We start from the raw sequence: 15,976 nt of genomic DNA, 5'->3' as shown, positions 1-15,976 counted from the left end.
AGACAGGGCTACTGTGCACAGAGAGAGGGGGACCAAGAGGAGTTGTCTGGTCTCAAGTGGGGACCAGAGGAGTTGCTATTGGGATGAAAAGGAGGTGTCAGGAGAGACTAAGATGGCAGGTGATGGGGCACAGGGCTGGAAAGTAGGCTGGGCCAGCACTGTCTAGGTAGAATAGCTCAGAATCTGCCCAGCTATAGTGCCTGAAGCTTTTAATAAATATAAAAGTGTCCAAGTCATTATTCAGAGCAAGGGCAGGCATACAAAAGCCACTACTTTTACAACTGAGTTAGATGGGAGAAAGGAAAAGACAAGAGAAGGGAAAGCTAAAATCTATGAAAATGGCGAGGTGGTACCAATGTGGCAGCCCCAGTGCCGTGAAAGGATACTCATGGATATGTTTGGGCTACATCTAGACCTACAGAATCAGATCTCCAGAGTATTTAGGTATTGAAAAGCTACAAAATGATGGGGGCAGGGTGAGCTACAAAAGCCATTCAGATCCCTCTGGTAGGGAATCCTCATCTCAAGCTGCTCTATTATGGCTCCTTTATGAACGTCATAAGATCTTGTTTTCCTAAATGTCCCATGTCCACCCTGCGAGTTAACCCCTTCACATTGCTAACTGGATTTCCATTCTGTCTAAATAAAGTATCTAAACAAACAGTAACTAAAAGAGGATATGTAAGGAAAAAAATTTTTTTAAAGAAATGTTGTTGAGGCTGCCAGAGAGAGAGAGAGCCTTCAGGAGGTGCGGTTTTCACACTGAGTCATCTTCCAGAAAAGCAGGTTTGTTCTTTGATTTCTCACCAGCAAAGCCTCCTGAGGAGCTGATTTTCTTTGAAGACTTATTTATAACTGTTTTTTTTTTAAAGGAAAAGGAAACCCCAAGATTATTTGCCTATAGATAAATTGAAGATGGTACATTTGTTTTTCTTGGGTTTCTCTAGACACAGAGGACCATGGTAGTAAACCCAACAATCCAGGTTATCATATGTTTTTATAATTTGTCAGCTCAGGGGCTTTCCCAACAGTATTGTCTAGAGCCATGGGCACATGACAGACACCAGGGAAACCTGATGTAAGTGGAACAATTAAATCCCTCAAATCAACTCTTTAGCCTGTTTTTAAATTACGACTCCAAGACACCAAGGTATGGTTGGGTCATCTATGATGGAAACAAAAAATAAATTTGCATATGCAAAAGTCATAAGCATCTTTAGTCAATACTCAATTAACAACTGTTTACCATATTGATACCAAGCTATAATTAGACTGCCATATAATTTCAATACATAAGATCCTGTCGTAGAACTTGAAAGTTACTGCATGATTAGTGGTATCTATCAAACTGTTTCTACTGTTAAGACATAAAGTTAGAATTGTTATATCGCAATAATTCAGCACCAGGTGTGGTTTTACATGAGTTTAGTCCCAGCACTGGGGAGGCAGAGGCAGGCAGATCTCTGTGAGTTTGAGGCTAGCCTGGTCTACAGAGTAAGTGCAAGGACAACCAGGACTGTTAACAACTTGTCTCAATAGCACACAAAACAATTCAAAATAATGTCCCAGTCTTCCTTTGCAGTGCAGACTTGAGACTGACTCTGTCATTGTCCCCAGGTTACTTGATTTCTATGCCATTCTATGAAGTGACAACCCTACACCTAAAATCAGTCTGTGCTGTTTAGTTTTGCCAACTTAACACAAACCAATCACCTGGGAAGAAAGAAGCTCCATTGGTGAATTACACCTATCAATTTGGCTGATTAGCCTGTAGGCTTATCTATAGGCAATTTTCTTGATTAGTGATTGATATGGGAAGGTGTAGCCCACTGTGGATGGTGCTACTCAGGCAGGGGGTCCTGGGTTGTATAGGAAAGCAAGCTGAGGATATTACTAAGGTAATTAACTGGAACCCTGTTTGTAGGCAAGAAAGAGACATTTCACTGTAAAATTGACTAAAATTAAATGAAATTTATAACTATGAATGATGCAACTAAGATCCATATATAAAGTTGTTATGAAAGAAATGAGTACCCAGACAATGGTGGCTCACACCTCTCATCCCAGCACTAGGGAGGCAGAGGCCTGGAACTCTGTGAATTTGAGGTCAGCCTGGTCTACAGAGCAAGTTCCAGGACAGCCAAGGAAAACCTTGTCTCAAAAAAGAGAGAGAGAGAGAGAGAGAGAGAGAGAGAGAGAGGAGGGGGGGGAGAAAGAGCCACTGTTGTAGGATATTTGATCACATTGTGAACCCTGTGATTGTGAACTGGAAAAACCTTATTGTGGTGTGCCTCAGTCCTAGAACACACATTTTATCCAAGAGGTTTCTGCTTTTTGTAAACAGGTTGTTGTGGTGCAGCTCAGTCCTAATGCATACCTTTAACACAAGAGCTTCCTGTAAAACGAAGTAAAGTCATGTGGCTAAATAAATAGATAGTACAACCAACCAGTTGATTGTGAGTGAACACAAGAAAATCCAAGAGTATGGAGGGTGTTTGACAGCATGGAGAAAGAGGAGCTTTTTTCTTCTAGTATGGTTGGTGGAGTGGTAAGGTCAGCTGGGTGCTTTCTCTGCCTCTCTGAGCTAGCAGGTTTCCACCCCAGCATCTGGCTCCTAAATCGTCTTTGGTAAATCAAACGTTTGGGATTTTGTTTTTTAAAAACAGTAACAGGGGGTGCTGGTAAGATGGCTCAGTGGTTAAGAGTACCGACTGCTCTTCCAAAGGTTCTGAGTTCAAATCCCAGCAATCACATGGTGGCTCACAACCATCTGTAACAAGATCTGACACCCTCTTCTGGAATGTCTGAAGACAGCTACAGTGTACTTACATATAATAAATAAATAAATCTTTAATAAAATAAAAGCAACAGCAGGCCACCTGGAATCTAAAGGGAAATATAGAAGACTACATTGTGGGTATCAGTATAGATAAGAATGCTAGGTGACCAACTTTGTTAAAACAGTAGCCATGACAAGTTTGAGTCATGGTCCTGTCACAGCAGAAAACCACTTTAGAGTTTTTCTTCCACGTATGCTTAGAAGACATTTCTCCTTTGCCTTCTGCCAATCACTCCTTCCATAGGATTCTTGTGTAATTCTTTCCTGGTCCAACTCTTCACTACTTAACTACCTGTGCAGGGCACATGAACTTAACTACCTGTGCAGGGCACATCAACTTAACTACCTGTGCAGGGCACTTGCTCTCACCTTCAAGTCACAAAAACATCACATTCATCATGAGAAGCCCATGTTCCAGCTTTTTTCTTTCAACACAGAGTCTCCCTGTGGACCCCAGGCTGGCCCCAAATCCCTGATCCTCCCAGCTCAACCTCAGTTGATGAGAGTGGCTGGTGTGTGCCACTAGGCCTTGTTTCTGGCTCAAATTTTGGTTGATTACTCTTTCTGGTTTCTGAGTTTCCAATGAGATTATCTATTATGAATCACCTCTCCATAACGCGTCCTTCCTGACCCAGCCTCATGGCCCACCTTTAACAAGATCCCACCGTGCTCATGTACACCCCGCCTTTGCTGTCATCGGTCATCTTACGTGTCCCGTCCTCCTCCTAATCAGTTCCCATCACTTCTCAGGGTTCGCTCTGCTTCCTCTGTGATGGTGCACACTTTGGATACTGTGACCTTCATTGATTTTACCCTGCTTGATATTCCCCAACCCCTTGTTTGACTCTAAGTGAACAGTGAAGAGATCTACTTTTTGCCTTATCCCCTACCTCAGGCTAAGTTTGCATCCATTGCAATAATAATATGCATTCTTATTTGTTTAATTTCATGGTGTTAAGATTTTTTTTCTCAATTAAGGCCATGACAGTGACCTAATTTTGATACAAAAACTCATTTGTAAGAGGCACATTCACACTTAAATGACAAAACACAGCCACCAAGGAAACGTGAAGGCAGTCACATGGTTTTTATTACATAAACGGAACATTTTTTCATGGCACCTGTGACAGAATGTCAAGTGCCTGTAGAAATTGTCTGAAGAATGGTTTAAGTAAACAAAAGTCTTTTCACACCTCCAAAAACATTTCATCACCTACATTTCCCAATTACCTTCTTAAGAAAAATAACAGGTTCTGTTTATTTTACATTGTAATGTTTTGCTTCAAGGTATAAAAACAGGACTTCTCAACAAGTCCTCCTTTGTTTACAAAGTTCTATAAAAATACATAAGGAAGTTCATGTTTGTCTTCTAACTTAATTATTCCAGTTTACCAGATACACCAAGCTATGCAAACCACATTAATCTTGCAGCAACACAATGTCAACATCATCATGAACACCTTGCAAAAGTAGCTCTCCTGCGTACGTAACAATCTTCCTTCGTTTGGCAGCTTTCAGAGTCCCTACCAATGCTTCAAAGAGATTGGCACATCTGTCATCTCGGAAGAGGACCCCAAACTTGACACTTAATTTTCCATCAGCATCTAAGTGGAAAAACACAATATTAGTAGATGTCTTGCCTCCATAGATGGCAAACTAAAACATCTTCTGGAAACATCTAACCAGGGGTAACCAAGATTAGAATTTAACACTGAGCTTCTTCCTACCCTGAAGTAGCAGAGTAAACATGGTGTGCTCTCTAGACAAAACCTCAAAGGAAAGAAAGAAGCGCTTATAAAATGTGAATGTGGTCAGTCATGGTGAAACGCGCCTTTAATCCCAGCACTCAAGAGGCAGTGGTAGGCAGATCTCTCTAAGTTCAAAGCCAGGTTGGTATATGTAGCAAAGTTTAAGCCATCCAGGGCTACACTATGAGACCTGGCCTCAAAGTTTAAAAAACAAAAAAAAAGTAAATATGCTGTGCTACTAAGGTTGTGGATAAATTTTTCAAGTTTGATTTTCAAAATTGTTAATTGGCACTAAGAGATGGCTCAGAAGTGAAGAACATTGTTTTTACAGAGGGCCTGCGGTTCAATTTCCTAGCACCTATATGGTAACTTACAACTATTTGTAATTCTACTTCTATGGGATCTGATGCCCACTCCTGACTTCCATGGGCTCCAGGCATGATGAGGTGCATAGATGTATATGCTGGCAAAACACCCATACAAATATTATTTTAAAATAAAGGTGTTAAAAACCAAATCTTTTGAAAAATAAATAAAATTAAATTTGTTAGTTGTCAGGTTAATAAAGACAACAAATGGAACGGTGATAACATGTTCAGAACATACTCAAGAGTGTCCAGGGTTTCATTGTAGGTCTTAAAACAAGTCATATTCTTCTCTCTATCGTGACCACTGAATCTTAGTTCCTGGGGGGGGGGGAGACCCAGAAATTATTTTTAAAAGATTATTTCATTTGGGTGTCAGTTATAAAATATGTGTTAAAAAATAAGGTAGAGAAAAGAAGCTCTGCTGTTTACCCAACTGCTGATGGGTGGATATAGGTAAAGATGCTAGATGGCCTTGGATAGCCTTCACGTGCTGACCTCTTATCCCATCCCGCAAATGATGGTGAAAGTGAACTTGTTACCAGGATTCAGAGATATCAGTAAAGCTGTTTAAAAAATTCCCAGAATAGTAAACCCCAATTTATAATACACTTCTAAAGAAGTACCAAAAGCAGAACTTTGGGTATAATCCTAGAGTTTTTCTTCCTTCTCATCCTTCAGTCTGACAAACATCCAGGTGACTACCCCTTCCATGTGTCTTTGTAATTGTAACCACACATCTCCAATGACCATGTGTTGCTGAATTAAAGCCCTTAGTGTTTCTGAACCAGGTAACTTCAACCTGTAACAGGCTACTCCTTACCAGCCTCCCTCTCCCAATGTTTACCCCCCAATGTACCATTCACATTAGTTGGAAATAAAACATATGGAAGACATTATAAGAGATGCTAATTTGACGGATACTATTCTATATTGATCTTTCAATAGTCACCAGTCACCTACAAAACAAAGTGAAGAACATGGCCTCTCTTTGCCCCTCTGGACTGAGCATTGCCTGGTCTTCTGTGACTTCATTCCATGTTTGGACCCAGCCATAATGAACAGTCTGTTCTTGCTCAAGTTGTCCAAGATCTGGCTTTTGTATCTGTATCCATGTTGAGGGATCAGCCCAGCATCCTAGAAGCCTTGTAGTGGTTTCAATAGGTTTGACCCCTATAGACTCAGGTGTTTGAATGCTTGGCCCACAGAAAGTGACACTATTAGAAAGTGTGGCCTTTGTGGAATAGGTGTGACCTTGTTGGAGGAAGTGTGTCACTATGAGGGTGGGCTTTGCGGTCCTATGCTCAAGCTCTGCCCAGTGCTGAAGAGACCCTCCTCCTGGCTGCTGTCTACAGACGAGAGTCTCCTGCTGCTGCCTTTGGATCAAGATGTCCAACTCGCAGCTCTTCCAGTACCATGTCTGCCTCTATGGTGCCATGCTTCCCACCATGATGATAATGGACTGAACCTTTAAAACTGTTAAGACAGCCCTAATAAAATGTTATCCTTTATAAAAGTTGACTTGGTCATGGTGTCTCTTCACACAAACAAGCCTCAACTAAGACAACCCTGTTCTCTACCTAAATACTTTATTCAAGAACAGAGTCAACTGTAACCTTCCTTGAGAATTCCTTCACAATTTCCTTAATCACTAGTTATCTAGTCTTACTAATCTGTGTATTTATCAAAGCACATACCATAAACTTTAGTAATAATAGCCAACATTTATTGAGTCCTTGCTATGTTCCTAGAACTGTTAAATGAATTTACAGTCATTAAAATGCACTCAATGCTCATTCTGTATAAGAAAAGGCACTATTGTATTTGAAAAGCACCATTATTTTATGTCCAATTAAACTGCCCCAGTTAAATAAAGCAAAGCAACATTAAGTTAGTCTCTACTTTAGATACTTTAAGACAGAAAAAAAACTTGAATTACTGAAACATTACTATTACACAAACCAAGACAGAGAAACATGATAAAATGTACAGGATCACCCATTAAGTATGAGAGGAACAGGATTCATTTCCAGGGAGTCTCACAGGAATCCATATTTCTGTTTCACCTTCTTTTAAAAATATTTTTAGACAAGGCCTCAGTAGTCCAGGGTGGCCTTGAACTACCGAGGCCTGGGATTACAGGCATGTGTCATCACAACTAGCTAAGCCCATGCTCTGAACCTAGTCCCAGTTCATCCCCAGCATGCCATCTTCCCGCTGCCTCAAGAAGACCTTAAGGACTGAAACAGAATTTCTTTTTTAATCCAATATCTCCTTGTTGGATGGAAGGATTTAGATCTCCAAGAAATCACATTCTTCACCTCATCTTTGCTAACCGTATGAAAAACTGAGACTTTAAAGATTAGGACTTTAAAAGAAACAGATAAAATTTCCTCCATCGATTTCTAGCCAGAGCTCCGTACATCATATGCAGATTAGTCAAAATCACTCTGGGCTCAACTTAAATAATGAACAATAACATGTCAAAAGATGACATAGTTCCATATATGATTTCCCATTCAGGAAGCCATCTTTTGCCAACAATGAAGTCAAGGTGTCCTGGTGAAGCTATGATTTTTTAAGTATCTTCATGCATATGGATGGTATGATAATTATCTTGTCTTCTCATTTGTAAAGTTGTTCATTCTGAAGTGGAACTTCAGATCAGCAGGGTAGAGCACAGACACTCTTTCAGGAGTGCAAAGGTTAGAATTTTAAAGACAGCTGAACCGGACTAATGAATACCAGGTTGCATGAATAGGATCAGTCTACAGATTTTTGGAAATCTGCTCTCAACAATCCAAACAGCATAGTAATTCCAAGCACTGCAACCCAACTGGAGCTAGAGAGACCCTAGGGATGTGGGAGAGGAACACATATGGGGCCGTGAAAAGGAGACTCCCCAGACTTGCATCAAATGGGCATATTTGACCAGGAACCTAAATGTTAATAAACTACATGCTTTTGTGTCTTCTCAGTGTTGTATGCCAACACCAATTAATTCCCATTCCAAGTTCACCGTATGTGTCCCTTCCTCAACGAACCTGTCATGAGTCAAGTAAGACTTCATTTCCAACTAACCTGTCTACACTTCATTTCCAAGTCTCACTTGACTCATGGCTTAACCAAGTAAGTGAACCCAACTCTACAGTTATCCATAACCTACTTCACTACGACCATAGTGAACTGAATGCCAGCACCTCACAGTCCAGCAAGCCTTCCCCCTCCCCGATAATTGCCTCATCAATTTTTATCTCCCTTCACCAATTAAGAAATAGGATGCTTGGGGGAAAGGAATGTGCCTATGTCGCTTACACTTATGAAGGGCTTTTCACATGTGGAGAGCAGCAGTAGTCAGTGACAAGATGATTAAACTCATGTGGCTGTGACCTCCACAACAGTTCCACATGGTTCTATCTTAACATTTTGGTTAGGCTGTCAAAATAAAGTGATGAGAAAAGACTCTAGGAGGAGCAGGAGGAGGAGGATGGGAGAGGAGGAGGGAGAGGAGGAGGGAGAGGAGGAGGGAGAGGAGGAGGAAGAGGAGGAGGCTAGGACTGGCTCAGGAGTGGACCGCCTGCCTGCCTAGCCTGTCAGCATAAATGAATTCTAATCCCAAGACTACCCCAGGGGGGGCAGAAAGAATAATGCCACCCAAAGATACTCATGTTCGAATTCGTAAAAAGTTGTGAGTACCTTGCCTTACATGGTAAAAGGAATGTTTCAAATGTGATTCAAGAAGGGCTCTAACATGGGGCATTATTCTGGATTATCTGGGTCCAGTTCAAGGAATCATAAGAATTCTCGAGAACACAAGAGTAAAGCTGAGTGATGCAGTGTGAGGTGACTCTCCACACAGTGGCTGGTTCGGAAGACAGAGAAGGAGAACCATGAGCCAAGGAATGCAGGCAGCTCCAGAATGTAAAGTCAAGTATTAGCTAGAAGGAAAGGAACTACAGTCTCCTCATTCCCTCCAGAAAGGACTGAAGCCGTCCAGCCCCTGGATCGGAGCCTGGCGAGACTTTATAAAATGCCTGAACTAACAAAAAAAAATAGGAGATAGAGCCTAGTATTCAACATCTTGCTTTACCATTGCTAAATATGTGGTAACTGGCTACAGCAGGAGTAGAAAACAAATGCAAGGGTCTGAGGAGACAGCTGACTGGAGAAACACACAGGCCAGGCAAGCATGGGGCCTTGAATTCACTCAGCAGAACTCAAATTAGAAAGGGGGGTGCACAGTGAGGAGAAAGTAAGGATAGGAAGATCCCGGGGCTCACTGGCCGCTCAGCCTGGTCTATTTGGTGAGCCTGTACCCTGGTGAGAGACCATGTCTCCAAAAACAACTCAAAGAAGAGTCCTGAGGAGTAGCACGGAGATTATCCTTTGGCTTCTATAGGCCAAACACAGCCATGCGCATAGACACAGGAAAGGAAGACAACTAATACAAGAGACACTAAGAAGAAACAGCTTAATAGAATTTTTATTTATATGAATACACCATAGCTGTCTTCAGACACACCAGAGGGCATCTGATCCCATTACAGATGGTTGTGAGCCACCATGTGGTTGTTGGGACTTGAACTCAGGACCTCTATAAGAGCAGTCAATGCTCTTAGTCACTGAGCCATCTCTCCAGCCCCCTAGAATTTTTAAAGTGTGTCTATCCTATTATAGTTAAAAAAAATTGTAATTTACAAACAAACAATTATAAGAAGAATTAAGCCATAAGGTGTAACTTTTTTTTCTCATGGTACAGGTCAGGCTGGCCTTCAGCTCATAATCCTCCTGCCTCCACCTCCCAGGTCCTGAGATTCTAAGAGTGTTTGATTATGAGATACAAGATTTACATGATAATTTTAAAACTCTGAATCCCATTATTCCAGTTGCCACTGAATATGTCCAAGAGACTTGGACTAGTGGACCATTGTGGACCACAGCTTGAAGCTATTCTAATAAATCCATTTTTATACATATGTAGATTCATTTTATAAATTTCGTTTCTCTAGAGATGGCCAGACTAATTGGACAATTCTTTTTATATAATTTGATTAGATTCGGTCTAAATCTCTAGTTACTTGTAAATTCACAAAATAGTAGCAAAGTAAATCAGAAAACCATGATTTTAACAACAAGAAACTATTTCAAATATAAATCAAACACCAGAGTTCAAGGCAAACAAACAAACAAAAAACAAAAGCTCAGTGTTTTTTCTATTAAAAAAAAAAATCTCAACTATTCTCTGCCTCAGAAACCTGATACCCCAACAGCCCTAGGTCTCAGACAGCCCTTGAGGGCTAAGAGCAGTTTCCACCTCAGCTGACTCACTGACATCAGTCCTAAGTGGCCTCTCTGGAATGCTGGTCGTGTAGTATACTCAGAAGAAACATTCGGCGTTAAAATACTTACTTTTGGAACCCAGACGATGAATTTCCTCCACGAGGAGGTTAACTTCATGTTCCACGTTCATTGCTGACTGAAAGAGAAAAGATGACTCAATTACAGCTGTTTTGTACTCCACCGGGCAGGCAGCCAGCAGCCACCCAAGGGTCCTTCTGCTTTCTCGAGCGGCTTGTGTCCCTATTATTGACCATGTCTTTTTTTTTTCTACTAGTATGAAGTATAGTGCACTAATATAACTCTGTTTTCCTTCTACTTATGGAATCTCCCTCAGTGTTGCCCAGCATCCTGTGACCTACAGGCTACTGGGGAGAAAATGGCCTTTGCCCTCACAACGGTATTACTCCGTGCACAGCTTGTGGCAGAGTTCTGCTAAGCATCAAAACTGCAAAAGATAACAGGATCCACGCTCAAGGCAGAGAAGGGCCTCCGATGAAACGCAATATGGCGAGCACTGCCTGGATGGTAGTTCTGAGGCAGTGCAGGCAGGCCCCCCTTGGGGATCATGGGGAAGGAAGATCAAGTAGACAAAGGTAAGAGTAAATGGAATATTTTGGAGACAGAGAAAGCGCAGAGCACAGCTGAGGTAGGTCCTGAACTAGGAGGTGGAAATGCCAAGGTCAACTACGCTCCTTGCTCTCCAGGACGCTGAGGTCTAGAGGAGATACAGACTCATACCCAGGCCATCTAACACCTCATGCCAGTGCTGAGATAACGTCCATTTCCAGTACAGGAGCATTATGGCTTTCTCTGGATTCTGCCCGTGAAAACTGGCTGCATTGGATAGCTTGTAATGAGGCCCAGTCACAGTCCCATCAAGAAGAGTCCAGGATAAGAATTGAACCTGCTAAGACTTGCTGAGCCCTGCCGTGGCTTGCTATGTCTTCTGCAGGCCAGATTCTGACCTCTGTTTTAGACTTCTCCGTTATCGCTTCTTGGCCTTTTGGCTAAGATCAAGTGTAGACTCTTCCACTGTATACTTGAATGCTAAGCCACAGCTACGTGAGTCTCCATTCATCAACTATCGCTGGCAGCACTACCAACCTTCTCCGCTTTCTTTCTTCTGCTCAACTTACTGCCACCCACCCTTCTATGTCTCATAAATCACCAGCTTGGATGTACTATCTTCCAGAAAGCATCCCCTAACCTGCGGGAGAGCCCTCTACTGGCTGTTCCCCTGGATTTCGTTCGGGTGGAATTACTGATTTCTGGGCTTTCCTCACTACAAGGTAAATTTCTCTCCATGGGGATCTGACTTAAATACTCCTTGTTATCATGCCTGGCACCAAGAGGAGAGGTTAAACTAATGTCGTTTCATGAACCAACAAGAACTAGCAAGTGGATAGGCGGATGGAACCAGTAGAGATTAGCATGTGGGAGCAACGGAGCCACAGGGGCACAGATTCAATCTGCTTTCACAAGAGAATCTCTGCAGGTTGAATAAGGAGCTAAAGATGGAGCTCTGATGACTGGCAAGAAACAACGTCATCCAGATGGAGTATTACTAACTCCCCATAGCCTTTATACCACTGGATACCAGCTGCTTCAGTGACATTGACTGGGACACGGGGTTTTTGATCGGTTAATGATGAAAAGTGCCACTACCACCTGCTCTGATTTGCATGAATATTATAATGAAGGGGCCGACATTGTAGTAAATTGCAAAGCCTTCAATTAAAAGTAACTCTCTTAGTAAAAAGTATGCTATACAACTATATTGGGGATCTTGGTGTGGGTGAGAGCATAATTATGTAATTTCAAGGTACAATTTAAAAGTGATACTAAATAGCTAAGCTATCCCCAAGAGGGTACTGAACAACAGTGGGAAGGAGCCTGTCCGTGTCAGTGGTGACCAGCTGCTGTCTTGTGGGGCCAGGACTGTTTTCCCAGTCTGGCACCAGCAGTCTGCATTCTGTTTGGGGACAAAACCTCCCTGTGCATGTGGACAGAGCATGACCGTCACCTCTAGAAGTGACCCAGAGTCAGCAGGACAGGTTAAAGGTGTCAGGATACTAATCTGAGTCAATTCACAGAATTCTTTTATTGTTAAGGTGTTTTTAAATTATTTATTTGGAGGTAGGGGCCCACGAGTGGAAGTCTGAGAACAAGTGCTCTCAATCAAAACAGTCGCGCTCAGCCTCAAGATTCTGCTAGACTACTAGTAAATAATACCCTTTCCACTGTTTCTAACGTGTGCATTTCCAACCCTCGTGTAAATGGACACCCTATTGGGAAGACCCAGCCGGGAAATCCAGGAGAAAGAAAATCTAGGCCTAAAAATAACTCAGCCTGTGCCCAATCCTGGAACTTCTGATTTTATGAACTAGTGATATTTTCCCTGTTGATAACATGTAGGATGTGTGGGAGTTTCTATTATTTACATGCTAAAGAATATCGATCCAAACAGTTAGCTTAACAACCTATTATTTAAAAGCAAACAATATAACATAACTAGCATCCTCGTAATATATTTATATGCATAGTCTTACTGTTCGGCATTGATGTTCTACTGGTTAGGATGAACAGATATAACAGAAACGCAGACTGGGAGGCAGGGGAATGACTCAGTTGGTAAGACACTTGCTTTACAAGCATGAGGTTACTGAGTTTGAGCCCCAGAACCTACATAAAAATGTTAGGTGTGGTAGAACCTATGACTGTAATCTCGGAAATTACACACCAGGTTCCTTAGCTGAGTTAATTCATAATTCTTTTGTAAAAAGCCTTTTTTTAAAAAACATTTATTTATTTTGGGGAGGGCGTGATTGTGAAGGTCAGATATAACTTGTGGGCTTTCCCATGTGGGTCACAGGAATCAAAATCAGGCTTCACAGCAAGCGCCTTTACCCACTGATTCAGAAAGAACCCTACAAAGTGCCTATTACCTATCTCATTTTATTGAGAATGAAACAAGCTCACAATGGTTAATGCCACCTAAGTCATGTTCCCAACACACCATCTTGCCAGTTCTTCCCATTCTTTTATTGTTATGCAAATGAACTTAATGTAATAGTGTATCCTTATGTACTGAGTGCTTACTAAGGCAGATCATTTACAAAAGCTAGAAAAGGCTCCCCGTCTGGACCCTATGAATAGGAAAGATAATAGGTTTACTACTGCATACACAACTTGGTAGGTTTCGGTCACTTATTACCGGAGGGGAACAGAGAAGAAAATATTCACATTATACAATCTTCGGAAGACTCACAGCAGCCTAAATGCAGGAGAGAAACCTTCAACTGGAGAGAGGTCAACAGCGATGAGAGGTCATAAGCTGGGCAAGCCTAAGATAAAGAGACCGTCTGTGAGAGGCTGGGCCAAAAGAACAGCAGCGGCGGATGTTAGCCGGACTGTGTAACTGTCACAGACTCTAATGAGGCTGTCTGAGTGGGACTCACAAAGAGAAAGGCTGTGGCACATGCTAGAAAGCGTCATCGATACACATTTGGAAAGGAATGTCAGGAGCCTTCTCTAGTTACGTTTTAAAACTCCAGAGATGATGGGCCAAGGAAATGAAGCCAACTTTACACGCGAGCTGGGCGATCTTCCAGGCCCGCTTCTATCACTAACAGCTGGCGCGGGTCAAAGGCTCACACCTTTCTCGATTCGCTGGCTCGAGCAGACTCCATATTTGGTCATCCCTCCTACAAGTTTGGGGACTTGCCAAATATGGATCCCCAAAATCCTGGCGCCTGTGAGTACCACTACCTCACCCCTGAACTGCATAGGGCTGCAGAGCCCGGGACCACAAGCGCTTCGTCCCGGAGGCCTTTGTCTTCGCAAGTCACCCTCCCTCGGTCCCCCACCCGAAGGCACAGCCCGGGGGAGCCCCACGAGTCCCGCGATCCCTCACTCACCTGCCCTCCGCACTGCAGAGAGCAATGTCATCACCCCATTTCATTGCCCCCGGATCCCCTCCAGCCCTTCCCCACCCCGTAACCTCACCCTAGCCCCCCACCCAACCAAGCCTACGCCAAGTGCAAAGCCGCTGCAAACATCGATTAGGGCTGATCCTTTCCCGGTCCGCCCCCGGCCGGCAAAACGTCACGTGAGCCCAGTGCGGAAGTGTGCCGGCCGAGTGGGGTTCAATTCAAAGCGCGAGTGGGGTACAGGGGGCGCGTGCCCAAGGCCCCTCTAACTGCACGTCGGCACCCCGGGGTCCTTGCCCTCCGCCCGGGGCTCAGTCCGGACTAGCTCACCTCTCCGATTGCTTCCTTCTTCCCTGAAGAGCGGCTGCCGCGTGGATCTGAACCCTGTACTCGGCTTCCGCGCCCTGGGGAGGAACAGGCAGAAGAAGGAAGTGGCCCGGGCTAAGAGAAAGGCTGCAGTGGAGGAGGGAGGGGACAAGGACAGGCGTGGGGGGCAAGTAAGACTAAGAGCTGTCTGGAAAGGGGCCGCCCATTCTCCCGGGACACGCCTAGGAGGAGGAAACAGGCGCAGACACCAAAGCCGGAGGCAGGCTTCTAGGAATGCAGACACAAAGTACCATCACGTCTCTCAGTCCCACTCAGTCAGGACCCATAGTCTAAAGCGTCTTGATTTCCTGCCAGAGTATCTTACCCAACATGAGAAAAAGCGCCCCCAGCGTGCTAAATACTGAAGTCTCCTAGGAAAACAGAGACTCAAGACAAAAAAGAAAGAAAGAGAGAGAGAGAGAAAGAAAGAAAGAAAGAAAGAAAGAAAGAAAGAAAGAAAGAAAGAAAGAAAGAAAGAAAGAAAGAAAGAAAGAAGAAAGGAAAGAAGGAAGGAAAGAAAGAAGGAAAGAAAGAAGGAAAGAAAGAGAAAGAATAAATTTGCAAAAACCTTCATTCTTCAAAGCCAGTTTGTTCTACCGAATTTGATAAATTTGATTCTAGACCTTGAGTCACAACACATTTGTTTCTCTTCATTGTTTCCTGCATTTCATTGATAATTAGGTTATTCAAAGTTTTTTTTAGTTCCATCACATGTACTTGCCCTACCCAGAGTTTTGAAAACATTATTTTTATAGGAATTGCAAATGTAACCACGAGGGAATTTCTCTTCCCACCCCCAATTAATTAAAAGTGTACTGGCTGGTTTTGTTTGTCAACTTGATACAGGCTGGAGTTATCACAGGGAAAGGAGTTCAGTTGGGAAAGTGCCTCCATGAGATCCAGCTGTGGGGCATTTTCTCAATTAGTGATCAAGAGGGGAGGGCCCCTTGTGGGTGGTGCCATCCCTGGGCTGATGTTCTTGGGTTCTATAAGAGAGCAGGCTGAGCAAGCCAGGGGAAGCAAGCCAGTAAGAAACATCCCTCCATGGCCTCTGCATCAGCTCCTGCTTCCTGACCTGCTTGAGCTCCAGTCCTGACTTCCTTTAGTGAAGAACTGCAATGTGGAAGTGTAAGCTCAATAAACCCTTTCCTCCCCAACTTGCTTCTTGGTCATGATGTTTGTGCAGGAATAGAAACCCTGACTAGGACAGTGTCCAAGTCACTAGTGACCTTCATCACAGAGGCAGGCAGATCTCTGCGAACTCCAGGTCAACCTAGTCAACATAGTGAGTCTCAGTCCCCCACTCCCAAATGTGGCCTAGGCTTTGTCAACCCTCATCAAACAGGATGATTAGCAGTTACTTCAGAACAGTGGGGAAACTGATCATTT

At 43.2% G+C, this 15,976-nt stretch overlaps 1 protein-coding gene across 3 annotated transcripts; it reads right to left on the bottom strand.

Moving 5' to 3' along the window:
- Window positions 1–3,907: 3,907 nt before the first annotated feature.
- On the bottom strand, window positions 3,908–14,764 carry Abracl (ABRA C-terminal like). 3 transcript variants are annotated; one of them, XM_052169786.1, is made up of 3 exons: window positions 14,552–14,764; window positions 10,362–10,424; window positions 3,908–4,443 (listed from the first exon to the last, which is right to left on the bottom strand). In XM_052169786.1, exons 2-3 carry the CDS (start codon window positions 10,420–10,422, stop codon window positions 4,259–4,261), a joined length of 246 nt encoding a protein of 81 aa, XP_052025746.1. In that variant the 5' UTR covers window positions 10,423–10,424; window positions 14,552–14,764; the 3' UTR covers window positions 3,908–4,258. The 3 variants fall into 3 exon arrangements, with proteins under 3 accessions (XP_052025746.1, XP_052025744.1, XP_052025745.1); XM_052169784.1 differs by having other exon boundaries at window positions 10,362–10,428; window positions 14,552–14,644; XM_052169785.1 differs by lacking the exon at window positions 14,552–14,764 and adding an exon at window positions 14,210–14,229 and having other exon boundaries at window positions 10,362–10,428.
- Between the last annotated feature and the right edge of the window lie 1,212 nt (window positions 14,765–15,976).

The sequence above is a fragment of the Apodemus sylvaticus genome, chromosome 23, assembly GCF_947179515.1.
Source record: "Apodemus sylvaticus chromosome 23, mApoSyl1.1, whole genome shotgun sequence".
Classification (NCBI taxonomy): Eukaryota; Metazoa; Chordata; class Mammalia; order Rodentia; family Muridae; genus Apodemus; species Apodemus sylvaticus.
The sequence above is the reverse complement of the archived record's forward strand: the minus strand, read 5'-3'. Positions and strand labels throughout refer to the sequence as shown.

Coding starts and splice junctions, on each gene's coding strand:
- Abracl (XM_052169786.1), bottom strand. CDS start 10,422: ATGAACGTGGAACATGAAGTTAACCTCCTCGTGGAGGAAATTCATCGT. Junction 4,444..10,361: donor TCATCGTCTGGGTTCCAAAA/GTAAGTATTTTA, acceptor TTTTCCACTTAG/ATGCTGATGGAAAATTAAGT.